Source organism: Chenopodium album, chromosome 10, assembly GCF_948465745.1.
Source record: "Chenopodium album chromosome 10, dcCheAlbu1.1, whole genome shotgun sequence".
NCBI lineage: Eukaryota > Viridiplantae > Streptophyta > Magnoliopsida > Caryophyllales > Amaranthaceae > Chenopodium > Chenopodium album.
Genome location: NC_137843.1, coordinates 60,417,367 through 60,438,998, shown reverse-complemented (window position 1 = coordinate 60,438,998; position 21,632 = coordinate 60,417,367). Strand labels below are relative to the sequence as shown.

The following is a 21,632-nucleotide window of genomic DNA, read 5'->3' as shown; positions in this document are numbered from 1 at the left end:
CATTAATAATTTTCTTACTACATAATCTTCGCCAATGCAAAAATAACCATTTTGATGTATGTTAGTTTTTATTTTCAAATGTAGTCTTATTATCTTATCTTCCACAAGATTAAAAAAAAAAAAATAAAAATAAAAATAAAAAATTCACCTTAGATAAATATAGAAAGTAGAAGTAGATAACATTGTTGGATGATCACATCACCATTTTCGTCCTCTCTTCAGTACTCAACTTTCTAACAACAACCCCTCAATTTTCAGAATATCACTACACTTCTTCTATCACTTTCGAACATCTTCTTCTTTTTCAAGTGCCAAAATAAAGTCTTCCACCAAACAACCCCTCAACAAATTCACACAAATTTCCCCTTTTCATTTTCTTGGTAATTTTCTTTTTTTATTTAAGATTCTGGGTTTAATTTTGTGGGATTTCTGAAATGAGTTTACTAACAACACCATCACCAAGAACAACATGGTGTTATCAGCTTCAATTCAATTTCAAGTTCAGGAAATCTCAGACGCCATTGTTGTTAATCAAAGCTCGGGGTTCGAACCCTGGTAATTTCCGCCGCCATCATCTTCGAGTTCATTGTGTTGCACAAGATGAAGCTAAGAGTGGTAGTGATGAATCAGAACGGCGACGTTCTGGGGATTCTTGGATTAATCTGAATGCGTCTTCTGTTGATGCTGCTTTGTCTGATTGGTTTGGAAATTCTGACCCTGATGATTCTGGCCAGAAAAATGGAATTGGAGGTGAAATTTTTGTTCTTTCTACTTTTAGATTATGGGCTTTATTGGGTTTAAGGGTTTTTTTTTTTTTTGTTATTGTGAGTTTTATTGGTTCTTTTTAATTATTAATTGTTCTTAAGCCCTTTGGGTTTGGGTGTTGTAAATTTGGTTGATTGAATTAGGCTTAGTAAGAATTGGTGTTTAGTAAAATGTTAGAAAACATTGAATTATAATAATTGTACTTAATTTAATCTGTGATTGTGCATGATATGTGTTTCAGAACTTGGAATAGCTTAATTGTTATAGTCTGTTAGTTTTGGTTCTCAATGAGAATGTGTAGCTAGACTAGCTACATATGTATAGGAATTTTGGAGGAAATGGTAGGTTTACACGATTATCGAATTATGCTGTTTTGTTTAGAAATGTGATAATTCATTCTTTTGCTTGATAAGATCTTGTAACAAATGTCAAATGTATCCACAACTTATTGAACTGTTGGCAATTGAGTTAATTCTATAGGAAGGAGAGAAGGGTTTAGGATCAGTGTTAATATAGTGGCTTCAGAGAACTTCGTTTACATATCTTTGAAAAAGGATCGATTTAAAGCAGTTTGAGGATTCAAAAGGAATGTTTTGTTAAAGTTAGTGGAACCTTTTCATTTTGGAAACAATTTGTGAGTTTCTAACTGGGATTTTGACCCTTAAAATAAGGATGTTGATTCACTAAAGAAATGTCTGAAGCTGCATCTCATTATAGGATTTGTCATTTCCTTTTCAGTTATTGGCTGCTCTATCTTGTTTTTATTGATTCTTTTTTCAAGTCACTGTAATGATCTTGAAGTAGCTGAATTTCAGGAATTTTGGGAGTAGGGCTCGCTGGTGTTTTACTTTTTGCTGGAATCACCTCTGCTGCAATATCAATGGGCAAGAGGAGCAGCTCAAGTGAGTAGCACTGTCCTTTGTTATAGTAGTGTTTAAGTTATGTATCTGTTATGTTAAAACTAGCTATTGAGTAACAAAACCCTTATATTGCTCCATCTGTGTCCCAAAATTTCCAATGATGCCCCACTACATATTCTTTTTGAGCTTATATGTTGGTTTGAAATTACATTTTTTTTAAAAAAAAAAAAAAAAAAAGCCTAGGTCATTATACTGCTCTACTTGTTTTTTCAGGGTCAATGCAAGAGATGAAGACGTTGGTGGAACAGCAAGAAGTATTGTTGTCTTCTGAAGAGGAGGTTTACGGGGACAAAGAGAATGTAAATGATGATAAATTTAATGTGCAGGGTGAAAGTAACGGACCTACTGAATTTGTTGATCAAGGGGAACTTGTTGATGATACCAATGTAGAGTCAATATTTGTTAGTGAAAATCCCACATTGAATGACCTTGATGCTTCTGCTGAAGATAATTTACAAACTGGTTCCACATTATCTGATGTAATCAGTCCTGATACAGTTCCAACTTCAGCCGAAATTTCTCAATTAGAAAGTGTAGATGGCTCCTACGTGACATCTACTTCCATAGATAGGCAGAACACCATTGTGGTGAGTGAAACAGAAAATTGCCTTGATGCTGGGTTAAATGATGCTCAAGCTGGTGCTGTGCTCCTTAGCACATATGAGCAGCAAGAAACCTTCACAGCAAGCCAGACCGATGCTTCCAATGCTGCAGTTGAACCATCGACTAGTGTAGTTGTGCCTATCGATATTCAAAATGTAGATCATTCAGCCACTGCTAATGCAGCGCTAGGAACTGATAGTGTTCCTGGTGGTGATAAGCCAGTAATTGCATCAGTTACAAGCAAGGAAGACAACGAGGTGAAGAAACCATCTATCTTTGATTCACAATCTTTGAGAAGCGTCTCTGCCTCTCGTGGAATCCCTGCACCATCATTACTTTCTGCTGCACTTATGGCGCCTCCTGGAAAGGTTTTGGTTCCTGCAGTCGCTGATCAAACTCAATCGCAAGCTTTGACGGCATTGCAAGTATTGAAGGTATTCTTCTATTATATTTTTTTTAGCTGTGATCTTCATATGTCTGCTGACCTCTTCTATGGTATCAGATACTGTTATGGCCTAGACCGTCCTATGAAATACTCAGTAACTTGTTCTAACAACAAAGAAAGTGTTGGGTTGCTGTTACTCTGTAAGCATTGCTATCATTTAGTGTGTGACTATTTAGGATGTTTGTGATCTGAGGAGACTTAGAAGTGTGGATCTCTTATATTTAGGCATTTACCATCAAACAAACATTGGAATAATATCTAAAGTACTACCTAGTAAATAGTGCCATAAGCCCATAGAGGTGGTTTCAATTGTTCATTGATCATTTCAGTTCCATTTAACCTCTAGCCGTTCAACGATAGCATTATTCCATCATATGTGAGGCTGTGAGAAAGTAGTTTTGCAATCTTAAGATAAGCCTCCTGCCATCTAATAATAGCATTACCTGTGAGAAATCTTAACAATAAATTATAAACCTGTGGGACTCTGGCTATCGACAATCTTGTTTGTCAATATCCCTCAAGTGGACAATTGTATCCGAATATACGCGGGGCACTTGAATTATATATTTTGTTGTCTCTTAGGAAGATTGCTTCCATTACTGACTAGACATCATAAGAATAAAAAGTGCACCGGAAGTGCTGTCGTTTATTTTGGGCAATTTATGTAACAGAATTACATATAGATAAGACCACCTTACTGGCCATGATTGCCATTTTGCAGACTTGCTTGACTTACATTTGATGGAATGCAAACATCGATTCCAAAACTTAAATAAGGATACCAAGAAGTATAGATCTAGTTTCCATCCTGGTATGATAAGGATTTTTCAACCCCTGTTCAGAGTTACCCACCATTATTATTTTTCTATAGACATTGTCCCTCGCTGTCCGAAGGCCATTATACCTTGCATAGAATTGTGCATGAAAAGATCACCAATAAATTCTTATCTCCTTCTCCAACATGCTGCCATTGTCATTTAGCCCGGCCATTACTGCCGTTCATCCTCCTTTCTATACATTTTTCTGTTTCATCAACCATTTAACAAGCCTATTCTCCTGGGCTACCCTTTACTTGACATGACACCTTTGCTTTCTGGACATCCCACTCATAAGAATTGCATCAGGAGTGCCATTTTATTGTACTTCCAAACACACATGACACCTATGCTTTCTGGATGCCCCACTCATAAAATTTGCACTAGGAGCGTCATGTTATTGTACTTCCAAAACAATGTATGAAGTTTATGTTGGGACCTGTGTCACATTTGACTACTTGAGGAAACAAAGGGCCATTTGTTATGCAGATATGGCACGTGGTTGTTTTGGGTACGTAGGTTTCATAGTGGAATATGTCAATATCTGCCTCACAAGGCTGGATTTGACGCACTAGATATATCTACCATCCCCTCCCCCCCCCCCCCCCACTCTTTCAAACTAAAGTTGGCAGCCAGCGCAGCATAGTCAATATTCTCGACATATGAGCTCTATATTTGGCATAAAACACTAGAAACATCATTAAAAGCCAATAGGCTAGTTACGGTAATTTTGTTATAGATGGTTGAAAAGAATGTGCGTCCTGATTTAAAAAATTTATTTACAGACTGAAGAAAGGTTCGTTATTTATTTATTTATTTATCATTTTAGCCTGTGCATTTTGTACTTCATCTAGTTTTAAATTTACTCACAAACTTTTGTATCCTGATTGACATTTGACAATACTGCCTTGACCGCTGTGCATTTCTATCTTGTCTGATTTTTTCCCCTAAAACCCTGAGTAGATGAACTTTTGCTTTGAAATCTAGAATTTTATGTGGATCAAAGTCTTCAACACTTGAACAGCGTACATTTCTGTGACATTGATGCTCTTGTGGGGAAGACTCTCATTTATGAAGCCTTATATTTTAAGAAGGTTTTTAGATTTCATTTTTGTTTACTCCTACACTCCTACGGTCCTACCTATGAAATATTGTTTAACATAATGCTTTCTTCTTTCTTTTCTGCTTTTTCGTTTGTGATTGTCAGTTGTACTAACCTCTATCATGTTCTGAAGTATTCTGTCTCTTGATATATTCCTTCGTTAATCTTAGGTGATTGAGAGTGATGCTCAACCTGGTGATCTATGCACTCGTCGTGAGTATGCCCGTTGGTTAGTTTCTGCAAGTAGTGCTCTTTCACGGTATGTGTGGGTTTTTAAATTCATTACTTTGTTTTACACTAATGTGCTTGTGTGTGGTAATTGAGTTTTGGTTTTCCATTTTCAGAAACTTGATCTTGAAGGTCTATCCAGCTATGTATATAGAAAATGTTACCGAGCTTGCATTTGATGACATCACACCTGAAGATCCCGACTTCTCATTTATCCAAGGTATAATACTGTTTTGTCAGTAAAAGATTTGAGTGATTGGGTTTAATGTGCCATATTAGAGATTACTAATAAATCCCGTGTTCCAGGTTTGGCAGAAGCTGGACTTATATCGAGCAAGCTTTCTAGACGTGATATGCTTTCTTCTCCTGATGAAGATATAGGTTCCTTCTACTTCCATCCTGATAGGTGAATCTTCCATTTTCTACTAATAGGCAAGCTTTTGAGAGTCAAATGTGTTTGCTCATTGTTAATACATGATTGATTAAGTCCTTGAACCTTTGCTATTAATAGAGCCTATAGTGGTAGAGGTGGACCTGCAAAGCATTTGAGGGCAGTGATTAGGCAAGAGTGGACACATCTAGAACTTGGTGAGAATAGATACCTTGACAGAAATCTGTGTTTGCGACTTTACTATTGATGTACTTATTAAGCTTTTAGAGCTGCGTGTGGTATCTAGAATGATGTTAACATTCTGTGCAAAGGGGTACGTCAATTTAAGGACTAATGTATATCTTTCTCTAATTCCCTAGGCCAACTTTTTGGCACTTTTAATTCTTTAGAATGTTTGACAGCTTTTAAGTACATTTTACTTGTGCTAACAGGTTAGAATGGGATATTATGCTGGGTAGTAGTTGGTGTATCATGTGGACATTTTACCTCTGTTCTGTTTGGCCATAGTTGCTTTGAACTTAATATGCATGCTGTCAAAGCATAGTATACTTCAATTGACTTAAATGGCATGTATTTTTCTCGATTTCTTTCTACAGCCCTTTATCTCGTCAGGATCTTGTGACTTGGAAGATGGCCTTGGAAAAGAGGCAGCTACCAGAAGCTGATAGAAAGGTTAGGATTTAAGATAACTATGTACTCCGTATATCTAATCATTTGCAAAATATTAATCCTAACGAAACAACTAATGCCTTGTGTATTTTTCAATAGGACCTGCACCAACTTTCTGGTTTCATAGACATTGACAGAATTGACCCAGATGCATGTCCTGCACTTGTGGCTGACTTATCTGCATCAGAGCAGGGGATTGTGGCACTTGCATTTGGTCGGTCTAATTCCTGTATCAATAGCGTAGTTGTTTATGTTTCTCCCAATGTTCCCTTAGCTTGGTGTTTTATGGACCACTAATGTTAAATTGCAGGCTACACGAGACTTTTCCAGCCAGATAAGCCAGTCACGAAAGGCCAAGCTGCAATTGCTCTTGCAAATGGAGAGGCGGCTGATTTAGTCAGTGAAGAGCTCGCTCGTATTGAAGCAGAATCTATTGCTGACAAAGCAGTTGCTACCCATAATGCATTGATGGCAGAAGTGGAAAAGGATATAAATGCGAATTTTGAGATGGAGCTTCTGATGGAAAAAGAAAAAATAGATGCTGTGCAGAAAATGGCTGAAGAAGCAATGCAAGAAGTGGAAAGGCTGAGAGAAGAGAGAGAAGAAAAAAATATTGCCCTAATGAAGGAACGGGCTACTGTGGATTCAGAGATGGAAGTTCTTTCAAAATTGAGACATGAGCTAGAGGAGCAATTGCAAAGTGTAATGAGTAACAAGGTTGAGATATCTTTTGAGAAGGAACGGATTGAAAAACTCAAGAAAGAGACTGAAGATGAAAACCAAGCAATTGTTCGATTGCAATATGAGCTGGAAGTCGAGCGAAAGGCACTTTCCATGGCCCGGTAAATATGTTTTGCTTGAATTGCTGCTGTTGATGCTGTCATCTTCATTATCTAACCGTCTTTGTTGCCCTTCCCCCCCCCCCCCCCCCCCCCCCCCCCCCCCCCCAAAACAAAACAAAAAAACTAAAATATAAGAAATCCTTTAGCTCTGTGGTTAAATTTCCCATAAGCACGTTTTCTACATCTCTGGCTAATGACATTCTATTTTCATTTCAGGACTTGGGCAGAGGACGAAGCTAGAAGAGTGCAAGAACATGCTAAAGCACTGGAGGAGGCTAGAGACCGCTGGGAGAGAAAAGGCCTCAAAATTATGGTTGATGAGGATCTTCGTGAGGAGGCCTCAGCTGATATTACATGGACCAATGTGGGGAAAAAGCTATCAGTAGAGGAAACCACCGAGAGGGCTGATAATTTATTAGACAAACTCAAGGTAATGGCAGGTGAAGTTGGAGGAAAATCTAAAGAGATAATTAACAGCATTATCCAAAGGATTCAGTCGCTAATCTCAGCCATCAAGGAATGGATTGCTGGGGCAGGCAAGCAAACGACAGAATTCAGAGATGTTGCTGTTGCCAAAGTAGGTGGATCTGTACAAGAATTGCAACAAAATGCAGCAGGATTTGGTAAAACTGTGAAGGAAGGAGCTAAGCGCGTTGTTGGAGACTGTAGAGAAGGTGTTGAGAAACTAACACAAAGGTTTAAGACATGATGTCTCCCCTCTATATTGGCTTAGAGACCAACTGATTTTTGGCAAGCTTGGAAGTTTTGTGTAATGCTCATATAATTGTTTCTACACTGGAATTTCGCTGGAATTTTCACATTAACGTATGTACATCCCAAATTGTACATGAAAGAGACTATATTTGTAATAATGACAGAGATCAGGATACTCGAATAGCAAGATTAACATAGCTGATACCAGCATATGTGACTGAATTTGAATAAAAGAAGCTATTCGTAGCATGATCTAGTTTTGTAACTGCAAAAGGCATTAAATTAGATCAGACGCAGAACCATGCATAAGAGACTTCTACAAATTCCCAACTTATTGAATAAGATTTCAGTTTTATTGATTCACTAGTTTTGTGTCCGGATAGTTAAATTTTGAATTTTAGGATACAATTTTTTACCTTAAAAGACAAATATTAACCTGTATAATTGATACAATCATTTTTTATGAGGCATGAAGTAAAGATATTTCAACACAATATAGCATTGGTTTATGTCGTAACATTTCAATAGAAATATAATCCGTATTTGATGACATCCACATTATTTCAATTCATCTGACACTCATGAATTAATTACAGAGTAAGATGTTAATGATATAATTATTATACTACGTACTAAATTTGATTTCCCAGATGAGTATGTGCACTCATGAATTAATCACCTACAATGTGTAATATCACAAAGACTTCTCTGTTGCTCAGCGGAGTCTTAAAAAATTGAAGTGTTATACACTTATACTAAATGAAAATGGATGATTTATATTGCTACCTAAATTTCAAGCAGTCAAGCACTCGAGCTATAAAGAGAAGATACAAAATGAAAGACAATAAGGCATAGTAATAATTTAATATCAAATCTACATTGACCAATGTTACTGTCTCACTGATTACCACTTACAAGCATAAGAAAAAAGTTTAGACTAGTTTCCCAATACTGCGATGCAGCATTGCCAAAGCAAAATTGGATGCAAGTAAAACATTTTAAACAGAAGTTACTTCAACTTCTAAGTAATCAAAACATCTCAAGAGTTCCTGTCCAAGCATCACTTCTTCTTCTCTGTTCCTCCAGCAGATCTGTCCAAAAGCAGTCCACCAGTTAGAAACATGAAAAGTAAAACTAGATATCAACAAAAGATCATAGCCTACAAAATTCAGAGACAAAAAGATTAACAAATAACAAACCTCATCTTCCTCAGCACATTGGACATCTCCTCACGCTTCCTCTTTGCCCTCTTGTGGGTACCCAACTTTCTCTTAGCCAATTTCAAAGCACGCTTGTCTTTACCAACCTTCAAGAGCTCAGTGATTCTCTTTTCATAGGGAGCAAATCCAGCAACTTCCCTAATAATACTCCTCACAAAGAGAACCCTCTTGCTGGTTTTCTGTCAATTGGCATAAACAAAATATAAATGGTATACAGAATCAAATCTCCAAAACCACTTGCATCCACTTATTAGTACTTTCAATGTTTGGACTTTTAATAATAAAAAAACACAATTGCATTCATAACAACACTGAAAAATCTACTTTTCAACATAATGAACAGCCTACGTTGTAGGCATCGGAATGCGACACAATATTCAAGGTACAATACATACATCTCATTTTGAATTGATTTTAATCAGTCCAATGTTCCAATGTATATCAATCAAAAGAAAGAAAAAGATAGCTATGCACACCATCACATAACGATAACACAAGGTCCACTTGTCCCAGAAGCAAAAAAAACGTTAAATTTCAACACATTAGTAAACATCGTTTCATGGTGTAAACTCATACGCTACTATTCATTCAAACAAACAGGAACTAATTTCATCAAATAAAACATAGACATTTATTATTAAATTTGAATTTAAGAATGAAGATCAACAAAATCCACTTCCTTTAACACACAAAAGTTTTAATAACTAAACCATCTTAAGTTATAAACAACATTGAAAATTAACACAGCTTTAAGCCAAAAAGTATATTACTTTTTGCAAATGCTATCATATGCAATCAGCAATGAGTCCAGCAATCCAAAATAAATCTATTAAAAGCACAAATGGAACTTCAATAGATAGCTTTTCTCAGCAATTACTCATTTCATGCAGCTTAAATCAATCAATGATGTGCATATCCTTTCATACGTTCAAATCAAACAATACGGAATTCAAACACATGGTAAGTTGTGTGAATAACTAAGCGCCTAAGCCATAGAATTCAAACAAAGTGTAAATCCTTTCATACGTTCAAAGTAAACGATATACATTCACATATTTCATTAACATTGCCATAATTAAATCAGAGAATTTCATATTCATTTTAACAGAAATATGATCCTGGGGTAAGTAATCAGACTCGAAACATCAGAAATTAGTAAGAATAAACAATTTACCCCTGTGCGGTCTGAGGGTCGTGGTGCCAACTCCTTCTTGGTTACAATGTGACCCTTGTTCAAACCCACGAAGAGACCAGTACTCGGCTGTTTTGGAGCCATCTTCTGCTTTCAAATTAACCAAACAACTAACAATTAAATTCTAAGTACTATACCTTAAACATAGTATAGAGCAACTAATAGTGTAAAAAAGAAAAAAAAGAAATAAAAAAAGGAACTTTCAAAATCAATGCATTCAACAATTAGCCTTTTTCTGGGAATAATTTAAACATACAAAATTAACAGAATGATGAAACATACCCAGCTTAAAGTTCATGATCACTAAACCCTTAGATCAATTTTAATCAATTTCAAGCAACCAACATTTGGGATTTTTAGTACGAATTAATGGGTTTATTGTAAAAACCTAGAAAAAAATTGCAATATCCACATTTACGAAAATTTAACAACCCTAATTCGAGCTCCTTAAACCCTAAACTAGCATAACAGAGTTTAATCATAAGGTACAGAGCTAAAACAACATAAAGACAGATCGATTGAGTAAAATCAAATGCGAATCAAAACGGGTTTAGCTTCATTTCTCAATTCAAACAAAAATGGAAGACGATTCAAAGAGGGAAGAGAAAGAGGGGCTTACGATTTATGCGACTGAATGAGAAACCCTAAAAACCTTGAATAGCTTCTCGGCTCACTAATGTAAAAAATGGGGTTTTTATAGCGTTTATTTTGGTGATATGATTGATTGGGCCTTTATTTAAAAGAGTTCAGGCCCGTATTATGTAAACCACGCCAAATAGCCTTAAGGGCCTAAGTTGGTCAATTCAATTTCTCAAATTGACTTGCTAATTAAACTCAAGTTGATTAAATTAAAATTTTTTAGGTTGTTAAAAAACTTTTGCAATGAACTTCTCAATTAATGCCTCAATCTTAAGTTGTAGATTGCTTAATGGTAATGCGAAATTTGCTCTTTTTCATCCCGTCAAAAAAATAAAAAAAAAAATGCTCTTTTTCATAAAAGATTAGTCTTAAGTCTTATAAGTCGCTACACTAGTATTGCGCACTTTTACATTATATACTTGAATATGTTGAAAGAAAGTATAGTGTAAGACTGTAAATTATGGTGTATGTGTCTGTATGACGTGTTCCTGTGAGGGCGGTCAATTATTGAGTCACGTATGTGAAACGCAGAGCATGTAATGTGCCATTCAATTGTATGTGCACTTGAGACACACTCCTTCGAGAAATAAGATTTAAATCGGAGCATATAAATATAATGAGTTAAAATTATGAGAAAACCTATTAAAAGTAGTATCACATTAATTGGAAACCTCCAATATGTTTCTCATATTCAACACATATAAGTTTAAGTAGAGTCTTATTAGAGTTTGGTTGGACAAATCTCCAATAATTTTTATAATTTTATAATTAAAACAATATTTAAAAAATAGATGTTGAGACGAATTTAGCACGACCCAAAATGACTATTTTTCTCAACACGAAATCACAAAACAAAGTCAAAACAAGTTATATAAATATTGAACAAATTTAAACCATGTCATGACTATCATCTAATTTAGAATGGAAAAAGTACTTGTATTATTGGCTTTAGATTTAAGGGTTAATCTTATTTTTTTTTTTTTAAGCTAACCCCCAAAAAACGTGAAAAATGTAGATGTCACGTGTTTTTATGGTTGAAAAAGAAACAACCAACAGCCAGCTCTCGGAATCGTCTTACAACGGAGCCGCCGTGCCACCGGAATGCCAATCAAATAACAAAAATTCACCAACCCATCTAATCTTAATCTTTGATTTTTAACTTTCTAACTCATTTTTTGACAATTTTCCAAAATCTTCGCTGATTCCAGGTACCTCTACCACTCTACCTTATCTTGATTCAGTTGTACAATCATATTTTCTCTCACCTTAGATTAAAATTTTCAAGCAATTTATAAGTACCTTTTTTATTTTTAAAGTGGGTAGTTATCTAGAAAAAGCACCTACATTTCCCATAATTTTGGATATTGGGGTTTAATTGTTGATTTCACTTTTGTGGATGATCAATCAAAATCATCAAATTCCCTTTTTGCATATTTTCGCAGATTCCCACTTTTTAACTTGCTTATTCTGTTGGCAACGATTTGCTTTTGATACCTTTTTGCTTGGTGGGGTTCTCTGTGTGAAGTTATAATGCTGTAAAATTGTACCCTTTTGAGCTTTGATCTTGCTTATTTAGTTTAAATTGTAATCTTTTCCAGTTATCCCATTTTGTTGAAGATTCCAATTAGCTCAAAGTTGAGTTCCTGTACTTGCTCATAAAACCCATGTTCTAAAATTCATGTTTGATGATGCATATAAGATTATGGATGCTGCAAATTCCCTAGCAATAACCATCTGACTTATTGATATATGCTAAGTATTAGAGGAACAACTAGAGGACGATGTCGATCCTCTGTGGTTTACCTCTTATTGAGTGTGTATACTGCCTAGGCTGTGCTCGTTGGGCGTGGAAGCGGTGTCTTCACACGGCTGGCCATGATAGTGAGGATTGGGGGATTGCTACTGCTGAGGAATTTGAGCCTGTACCTCGATTGTGTCGGTACATTCTTTCTGTTTACGAGGATGATATACGAAACCCTCTCTTTGCACCACCTGGAGGTTATGGAATGGACTCGGATTGTTTAGTAACTAAAAGGACATACAAGGATACACAAAAACATGCGCCTCCGTATATAGTGTACCTTGATCATGATCATGCTGATATAGTTCTTGCCTTTAGGGGGTTAAATATGGCTAAGGAGAGTGATTATAAAGTCCTTTTGGATAATAAGTTGGGAAAAAAGAAATTTGATGGAGGTTATGTGCATAATGGTCTATTTAGAGCTGCTGTTTGGGTTTTGGAGAAAGAGGGTGATTTGTTGAGGGAGCTGATTGAAAAGCATCCAGATTATACATTGACTTTTGCTGGTCACTCCCTTGGGTCGGGTGTTGCAACACTTCTGACAATGGTGGCTGTGCATAACCTAGAAAAATTGGGAAATATTGACAGGAAAAAGGTTAGAGGCTATGCTATTGCACCTGCTAGGAGTGTGTCACTAAATCTTGCCGTAAGATATGCAGATGTCATCAACTCCGTTGTGCTTCAGGTAAGGAATCTATGTGATCTTTTTGTTGTCAAAATGTTGGAGGATTTGTTATTGAGTGGTTTATGTTTACCATAACCTATACATTTTTATCATGCAATCAATTAGCTTAATTTGGTGAACTAGAGAGTGAGCTTTCTTATAGGTTTTTATGGCAGGTATCACGTTATAATAATTCTCAACATGTTATTGTATTTGCCTAATTGACTTTGTGTGAGAAAAATCTCATTATAACTACTCCTTGGCTCAACAGTGTAATTATTGTAGGTGATAGGCACACTATAAGTGGAAATATTATTCAGTACTTTTCTGAGCTCTTTTAAAGCATGTTCTAATTGCTGTGTAAAAGTTCCTTGAAATTGATCCTAAATGTATGTGAAATAGTGACAAACTTTCACGTAGGTGAATTGAGTTTTGGCTTTTCTTAATCTTTATGCTTTTAAGACTCTCAAAAGTATAGGACTATTTTTATTTTATTTTTAACTTTTATAAGTTTGGGTTTGTGGAAAAGAGTAAGAGGGTCTGTTTTTGTGCTTTTGTTTCACCATAGACCTTTTTGGGGTCCATTCATGGTGATCAACTCAGGAGTCTTATGGATTACGTGTTGTGCTGTGTCAACTTCCTTGAATATGAGCCAACATGGTTGTTTGATATGTTGATTGTTTTTGAGTGATATAATCATAGCAATTATGTCAACTAACATGCTTGAGAGGTCAGAAGAAAGAGCTAGCTTTCTATAGACTCTCACAATTAATAATACAGATAATCTGAATATATGCTACCGGTTAGAACAAGATGAAGCATCAACATGACTGTAGAAATATACTTGTGAGTTGTGACTTAGAGAGGACATAATGTGCTTGATGGGTAACCTATTTCAAAAAATTAGGAGATGCAGAGCACGAGAAAGATTGCTCTTGGACTCTTGGAGGCTCAAGTAATTCATTCAGAAGAAAGGTCAACGTTTTGAGTCTGAAAAAAAAATGTTCCTGATCTAATTGGATACCTACACCGATCTTTGATCTTTAAGATGGTTGAGAAAGGATAAATGATGAATCTTTTATATTTTTGTTCACTGCATACTATTCTATGGCAGATATATTGATAGACTACCTTCTTTCTCTTATCTAGCTTATTTGTGGAGAAAGTCCTTACAAGTTAATCCCCCATTCCCTCTTATTTACAATAGGCTTTTTTCTCATTATATTCAAACAGAGATGTTGAAACATATTGTGCATATTCTACTTCTTTCCTCTCAATTTTCCACAGCCCTTTCTTTTCCTTGCATACTACAGACCTCTAACATGCATTTCTGTATAAACCAGGATGACTTTTTGCCAAGGACAGCAACGCCTCTAGAAGACATATTCAAATCACTTTTTTGGTAATATTTTTTTTTTATATATAAAAATTTTATGGGCTTAAGTAGCATGATACATATGTTTATTGGGTAATGTTATTTTCATGCTAGCATACTCCTACAAGAGCAAACATCCTATGTTTCATTTGTTTGATTCTATGAATGACAATTTACTTAATGATATCCTGTCACCTTTGTCTCATTCTATCACCTTTTTTCTGTTATTCTTGTTCCACAGTTTACCGTGCTTACTATGCTTAAGGTGTATGAGGGATACATGCATATCAGAGGAAAAGAAGCTCAGAGATCCAAGAAGGTTGTATGCACCTGGTCGTCTGTATCACATTGTTGAGAGAAAATTATTCAGGTAGATATCAGAGGCTCCTTATGGACTCATTACAAGACTGCAATTACTATGAATCTTTCACCAAACTAGTCATCACATTCAAATATTTAATACAAGTACTTCCTAATTAATGTGGTGAGGATTGAGAATATAGTGGAGAACCTTTATCATTTCTCATTGACGAAGTATAACTTTGATTGTGATGATATCTAGTGGGATTCTATTCACTTTCTTAATTGTATGGCAGATGTGGAAGGTTCCCTCCAGTTGTTAGGACAGCAGTTCCTGTAGATGGAAGGTTTGAGCATATTGTTCTTTCTTGTAATGCAACTTCTGACCATGCTATCATTTGGATAGAAAGGGAAGCCAAAAGGGCATTGGAGGTCAGTCACAATTTCCTTACAGCTTCTGTAGATAAATTTTGGTAAAATAGTCCACTCTATGATCCATCAGTGAGGAAAGGGTCAAAGTGTTTTTTTTTTTTGAAACATTGTAATGATCCAAAGTGGTCTAATTCTTGTTCCCAATGACATATGTTTACAACAACTCGGTTTGCACAGTCATTCCACTTGCCCTCTAAAGGGTATTTTTGGGTAGCTAATAGCTATACTGATATAGATCATAAACCATGATTTGGGAGCCTGTACTCACTGTCTGAAATTCTTTGGCACTCTCTAGTCTCTACAACTGAATTAGCTAAGATTTTCATTACTTAATCTTGGTTGTTCTACAGTCCATGCGTGCATGTCAATTTGATCACTAGAGATTATTCTAAGTGAAGATGAACAATCAGCTTAAAAGACACCACAATCAATGCTTACTTTTCCTTGACAATTGAAATAGATCTTCTGCAGTAGCTGTGTTTCCTATTGGGTGTATTCTGTTATTTTTGTTCTAGGTCATTTTAAAATTTTATATTTATATGGCTTTTCGAGAATCATAACGTTAGTCTTAATTCATTTAACCTTAAACCACTTTCTGAACTTAGTAGCCATAATGAATTTTATAACTTATGTTCTTATTAACCCTTAGACTTGTCTGAACCTATTTGCCCTTCTCTAAATTTTCTGAACTGATTGGCTCTTATCTGAAAATATATATTTTTTCCCCGAATCTTACTGTTTTATGGGTGAAATGACATAATGCCTTATTCTTGATTTCTTTTTTCTTTTTTGATAAACTTATTCATGATATCTTATATCAAATGCTCTTAAAAAATAGATTAAAAAAACTCCTTTATGGGTAGGCAAGATTCATTTTGGGACTAATTCTATATTATAGTTCAATTCCTTCAGAGTCACTGCATTTATTAGTTTATTACAGTAATGAGTTTCTAAGTTCTAACTATTGATTTACCTCACTTCCCCTGAATACAGCTGATGCAAGAGAAAGATGATGTAATGGAAATTCCAGTTAAGCAAAAGATGGAGAGGCAGGAGACTTTGGCCAGAGAACATAGTCAAGAACACAAAGCAGCGTTGCAGAGAGCTGTCACGTTATCTGTACCTCATGCAATTCTTCCTTCCCAATATGGGACTTTTGAGGATCTTGATGACGAAAGTGAGCATTCAGATGGATCTTTCCAAGGGACACCTTCTGAGGAATCATCTAAGGGAAGCAAAAAGAAGGAAAGCTGGGATGAATTAGTTGCACGTCTTTTCGACAAGGATGAAACTGGTCATCTCATCCCCAAAAAAGGCTCTTAGTATTTAGAACTACCATGTGTATGTTGTGTTATGAGTTATTCTTTCTATTCTTTACCAATTGTTTTCCCGGATTTGGCATTTGTTTCTCGAATATAATTAAAAGAGTTGTTCCACTTTGTTAGAAGCATTAAACTTAGTAGATGATATGACAATGGCTGCAACATTCCTCTATTATAATCTACGTCAGGAGTTGCTCCTGTCAAATTTCAGTAATTGTATAAGATTGAGCAGGTAGATTTGCAAATGAGTGACGAAAATGAAGTTAATCTTCGATGTCGATTGCGTCTCTGAAAGTTGGCAATTAGACAGTTGACATGTTATCAAGATCAAAGCTTGATGCAAGTGTTATGATAGGGAAGATAGAACTGAGCCCTGAGCCCCTGAGTACCATGTTTGATTGTAGATTTGCAGTACTGCTCAGCTTTCAAAGCGACTTTAACATCCTGTATTCTTTTGTTAAGTAGGATTGCCTGCAATATTGTCTTAGGGAGTACAATGCTCTAATTAAAGCGATGAACCGAGATTATGTAAGGAGTAATTTTAATTTGAAACATTTATGGCAATTATGAGTGGATACTACATTTATTGATTTCTGACATTTATGAGTACATTTTAGGGGTAGTCATGTAATAAGCTTCAAAACTTAGATATTGACTCAAGGTTGGTTAAGTAAACAAAGAAGGAACAATGATTTTCTTTAACTACCAACAAGTGCTTAGATCAGCTGGTAAAGGAGTTGTTCTAGCTTAACCAAGATTTCGAGTTTGAGACTTGAGAACGCAACAACACTTGTTGAGAAAGCTTTTCCTTCAATTGGCTCTAATCCGGATTAGCCGGAATCTAATTGGCTTTGGATTATCGAATATACTTACATTAAAAAAAAAAAAAATAATAACAAATTTCTAAAAATAACACATTTTTTTAATTTCATTTCATGACAGCTGAATCGGTTGATAAACTTACTTCGTTTCAATTTTTCAGTGTCACAATCCATACTCCCCGAAGTTTCAATTCCAATTTTTTTTTTTTCTCATCTTTAATTCATTCTATTAATTTTTTTCCCTCTCTTTGTCCTCTCTCAATCTTTCTCAAAGATAATGGCATCGTTGCTTCAAATTCTTCTCTTTTTTGCTTTTATGAATTTTTTCTCGAGTTCCTCAGCTGAAATGTAAGTTAATTTGGTTGATTCGATTACTGGGTATCAGTTAATTTGGTTTGAATTTGGTTGATTCGATTACTGGGTATCAGTTAATTTGGTTTGATTTTGTCTTGATTTACTATATTTGATCTGGGTGCTCATTTATTTGAATTTATATGCATCTTTTTGCACTGTATAATTACAATAGTTACTTCAATTCTTGTTTATTGTCAAAGTTTGATTATTTTCTTTGATTTTTGGGGTTTTTTAGAAGTGCACTGATTTTGGATTGATTTGTTTATTCATTTTCTGTAAATACATCATGTTAACTCACTGATTTAGTATAAATCATTACTTGATTGCTGCTCAGCTGATAATGCTATAAAAAAATTTGACTTATGTGAAATTTATTTAGATTGGAGAATTTTTTTAGAAGGTTAATGCTGATTAATGTGCTTAATTGTGTGGGGAAGAATCTATTATGGAATAATTGATGTTCAAATTTAGGATTGATTGATAAATTGATCTTTCAATATATTTGTTACTCCTAGTTTTGTTAATAGAATATGCTACTCAGTACTTGATTTTGTTTTCGGTTGTTTCGAGGAGTTTCAGATGTAAAAGTTTCTGAATGGTCAATGCACTGTGCTTTTGTTGTTCAGTAGTAGCAGAAAGGAAGTAAGAAGTAAAGAAACAATCCAGGAAAATCTTCTACAGTCGAGCAGGATCGATCCATCAAGGGTTGTCCAGCTGTCTTGGCAACCAAGGTCAGGTATTTTGACACGAATTGCTGTTGAATAGCTTTAGATCTTCCCTTAACTGAATTGTAGTATTTTCTCTAATGCAAGGCAAGAAAAGATATGCTATTCATTATTTCTTGTTTGTGAAGAATTATAAGTTACTAGCATAGTGTATTTATGGCCTATCACCCTTTCTCTACTCGAAAATTGATTGAAAGTTTATAAATGGGACAGGGTCTTTGTTTATAGAGATTTAATCTCTGAAGAGGATTGTGACCATCTCATCTCCCTGGTAAGTCTCTTTGCATCATCGAGTCACAATTACCAATTTGTGCTTGAATTCGACTTAATGTCTTTCCTTACTAATTTACGGACAGAAAGAAGATACCAACTCTGTGGTCAGTGACACCCAAGGACTGAGTACAAGATCACTAGTCACTCTGGATGTGAAGGTAAGCTCTCATGTTTGGTATGAAGTGATTTATTTTCTGTTCCACCATCATCCTATCTTTTTATAGGCATAGCACTCGCTATATTAAAATTTGCCTAATAAGTGCTTGCAGCTGTTTGGGCTAGTTTTATGAAATGTATGTCAAATATTTTACCATGTTCATTCTTCTCTAGGATGAAGTAGTTGCAAGAATAGAGGAAAAACTTTCAGCATGGACTCTTCTTCCTCTAGGTATTCTCTCTTACTCGAGGGTATCATCTGAACTGTGAAACTAATAATATTAAAGTACCTTACTCTTCTAGTCTTCTCTACTTTGTTTTGTTAACAGAGAATAGTAGGCCTTTAGAAGTTCAGCATTATGGGAATGAAGAAGCCAAACAGAAATATGACTATTTTGGGAATCAATCTGCCTGGCAAGTTAGTGAATCTTTGATGGCAACTGTTGTCTTGTTTCTTTCAGATGTTTCTCAAGGTGGTGAGATCTCCTTCCCCGAGTCACAGGTAACAATGATGTTCTCATGATCACTTTTTTTTTTTGTTTTTTGACCTAGATGGAATTTTTTTACTAGTTTAAATCCAATGTTCTTTTCCCCTCTGCAAAGAGAATCTGTTTATACAATCTCCAAATATGCGATGAACATTTTTCAGACAATGGAAATATATCTGACGACTGCATATTTAAACTAGTACATTTTACTGAACATTTGCTTTTTATAGTTCTTTTACTACGATTCTCTTCAATCTTCAACTCGTCTGAACAATGATTCTTCAGGCATTAAGGGAATTGTCTACTAATTTTTGATTCAGTATGTACTTTGTTTGATGACAAATGAACTTAGCAATGAGCCTGGGAATTGTCATATGCTAGTCACTGAACTGTTTGCTGCTTTTTTTTTTCTTTTCATTTTTAATCTAGGAACATTATACGAAGTAGATGGTATTTTATCATTAATATATAGCTGGTTAATCAACTTGTGATTAAAATCTGCAGCTCAAAACCTCTCGATTGAGGACCAGAGTGTGGTCTACTAACCATGACAAGCTGTTTAGACCAATCAAAGGGAACGCTATTCTGTTTTTCAGTGTCCGCCCCAATGCATCTCCTGACAAAAGCAGTCGCCATGAGAGAAATCCTGTTCTTGAGGGTGAATTGTGGTGTGCCACCAAATTCTTTCACATACGATCAATAGTAAGTAAGAGAAACATTCCATCTGAGTCAGACAACAGTGACTGCAGCGATGAAGATGAAAATTGCCCACAATGGGCTGCACTTGGTGAATGTCAAAAGAATCCAACATTCATGGTTGGTTCTCCTGATTATTATGGGACGTGTAGGAGGAGTTGTCATGTTTGCTGATGCATTGAAACACTGCCAAGAAGAAGCTTTTAGCAGGATCTAGTGCTAGCTGGTTAGGTTTAAGAATTTTTTCTTCTTTGAAATCCATATCTATGTCCATCTCTATATCTCAATTGGCAGAAATCATCGATGAAAATGCTAATCTTACGAGCTTGACAAAGTTTTGTAACTGCACTCCAGCAAATTCTCATGTTTGAAGTTATATGAACACGATACTTGAATGAGCTAACTATTGGAGCGAAGGTTTCACACTCCTGTCAGTCTGTGTTAAAGAAAACTCATATTTCATACATGAAATTTACAAACCAAATGCCCCCTAGGGCATAATTAACAACCTTGTGATTTGATTAAATTTATTTTCTTTTCCTGTTTTTTTTATATTATCCTATCCCCTCCACCCACAAACTCAACAATAATATTGATTGTCGACTCCTTGGAGCAGAGTTTTATACACATGAATGGACATGGTGCTCGATCTTTGCCGTGGTCCGAGTGTCCGACCCGTAGTTTATGTTTGATATCAACATATTTGTCCTTGAAATCGACGTGGCGAAAAACTTAGCTTGTTCTATTTACAAGACCTTGACTTTTAAAATTATAGCTCAAGTCTTAACAAAACCTTCATTGTTTCTGGCCTATTGGAAAATGAAAGCTAAGTGTTCTTGTCCCATGTTATCTTGACCTAGTTGACTTCAAAGAAAACCCTTAATAATAATGAAAATTCTACAATAGTCATTTTTTTAAAAAAAGATGACTACCATTGTACTTACGGGCTATGGCTAACCACACCATATATCCGCTTGTAAAAGAACAAAACCCCTATAACACTGATCGAGCTGAGTATCCTCTAAAACACTGACCGAGTAACGTCTATAACATTGACGAAATAGTCCTTGTAACATTGATAGAATAATTCGTATAACACTAATGAAGTAACCCCCATGATAGCAAACCACACTGATATGGCCATCCACATATGAGGATTTGTGCATTAAAAATGATTTTTCTTTTTTAAAAATTCATTTATTTTTCTGAAAATAATTTTAAACTTTTGAATAAATAAATTTAATTAATTTTTGAAAAAAAAATATTTTTTTTATTTTTAAAAAAAACATTTTTAATAAGTTTGACCAATAAAAAAAATAAATTAAAAATCGACGAATAAAAATTAAATATAGTGGTAGTCATTTTAAGGATCATAATAATAATAATAATAATAATAATAATAATAATAATAATTTGCGGAGATGAATTACTACCGTGGCCCGACCCACCTTGTTACATACGTCCATATGAGCAACTATTTTACATAACCTTTTGATGTGTGTAACAAATCAAACTTACTCATATCAAACATTAAACTATCAAACTAAATGTCATCATAAACTACTTCGTAAGTGGATAGGAGAAATAACCGTGCCTCTTTCTTTTTCACTACTTGCACCACATACTATCAATTTCTTGTTGGCTTATGTGATCACGTGGAAATTACACCAAACAGTGTGT

General features: G+C 35.2%; 4 protein-coding genes across 7 annotated transcripts; 3 read left to right on the top strand and 1 right to left on the bottom strand.

Annotated features, from left to right (window-relative positions):
- Positions 1–177: 177 nt before the first annotated feature.
- On the top strand, positions 178–7,857 carry LOC145562792 (uncharacterized). Of its 2 annotated transcripts, none has more exons than XM_081623191.1 (10): positions 178–750; positions 1,581–1,667; positions 1,899–2,722; positions 4,821–4,909; positions 4,995–5,098; positions 5,185–5,284; positions 5,866–5,941; positions 6,038–6,152; positions 6,249–6,780; positions 6,997–7,857. In XM_081623191.1, exons 1-10 carry the CDS (start codon positions 435–437, stop codon positions 7,487–7,489), a joined length of 2,736 nt encoding a protein of 911 aa, XP_081479317.1. In that variant the 5' UTR covers positions 178–434; the 3' UTR covers positions 7,490–7,857. The 2 variants fall into 2 exon arrangements, with proteins under 2 accessions (XP_081479317.1, XP_081479318.1); XM_081623192.1 differs by having other exon boundaries at positions 697–750; positions 1,570–1,667.
- Positions 7,858–8,329: 472 nt separating this feature from the next.
- On the bottom strand, positions 8,330–10,649 carry LOC145564420 (large ribosomal subunit protein eL36y-like). The gene is made up of 4 exons (XM_081624726.1): positions 10,526–10,649; positions 9,889–9,993; positions 8,694–8,893; positions 8,330–8,585 (listed from the first exon to the last, which is right to left on the bottom strand). The coding sequence occupies exons 2-4, from the start codon at positions 9,988–9,990 to the stop codon at positions 8,555–8,557; spliced, it is 333 nt and encodes a 110-aa protein (XP_081480852.1). The 5' UTR covers positions 9,991–9,993; positions 10,526–10,649; the 3' UTR covers positions 8,330–8,554.
- A 957-nt stretch (positions 10,650–11,606) lies between these two features.
- LOC145564419 (uncharacterized) lies at positions 11,607–16,713 on the top strand. Of its 2 annotated transcripts, none has more exons than XM_081624724.1 (6): positions 11,607–11,753; positions 12,144–13,031; positions 14,354–14,412; positions 14,627–14,755; positions 14,982–15,117; positions 16,111–16,713. In XM_081624724.1, the coding sequence occupies exons 2-6, from the start codon at positions 12,327–12,329 to the stop codon at positions 16,438–16,440; spliced, it is 1,359 nt and encodes a 452-aa protein (XP_081480850.1). In that variant the 5' UTR covers positions 11,607–11,753; positions 12,144–12,326; the 3' UTR covers positions 16,441–16,713. The 2 variants fall into 2 exon arrangements, with proteins under 2 accessions (XP_081480850.1, XP_081480851.1); XM_081624725.1 differs by having other exon boundaries at positions 11,611–11,753; positions 12,376–13,031.
- A 655-nt stretch (positions 16,714–17,368) lies between these two features.
- LOC145564418 (putative prolyl 4-hydroxylase 12) lies at positions 17,369–20,452 on the top strand. 2 transcript variants are annotated; one of them, XM_081624723.1, is made up of 7 exons: positions 17,369–17,608; positions 18,244–18,345; positions 18,553–18,610; positions 18,696–18,770; positions 18,943–19,000; positions 19,098–19,270; positions 19,761–20,452. In XM_081624723.1, the coding sequence occupies exons 1-7, from the start codon at positions 17,538–17,540 to the stop codon at positions 20,124–20,126; spliced, it is 903 nt and encodes a 300-aa protein (XP_081480849.1). In that variant the 5' UTR covers positions 17,369–17,537; the 3' UTR covers positions 20,127–20,452. The 2 variants fall into 2 exon arrangements, with proteins under 2 accessions (XP_081480849.1, XP_081480848.1); XM_081624722.1 differs by having other exon boundaries at positions 18,241–18,345.
- The last annotated feature ends 1,180 nt before the right edge of the window (positions 20,453–21,632 follow it).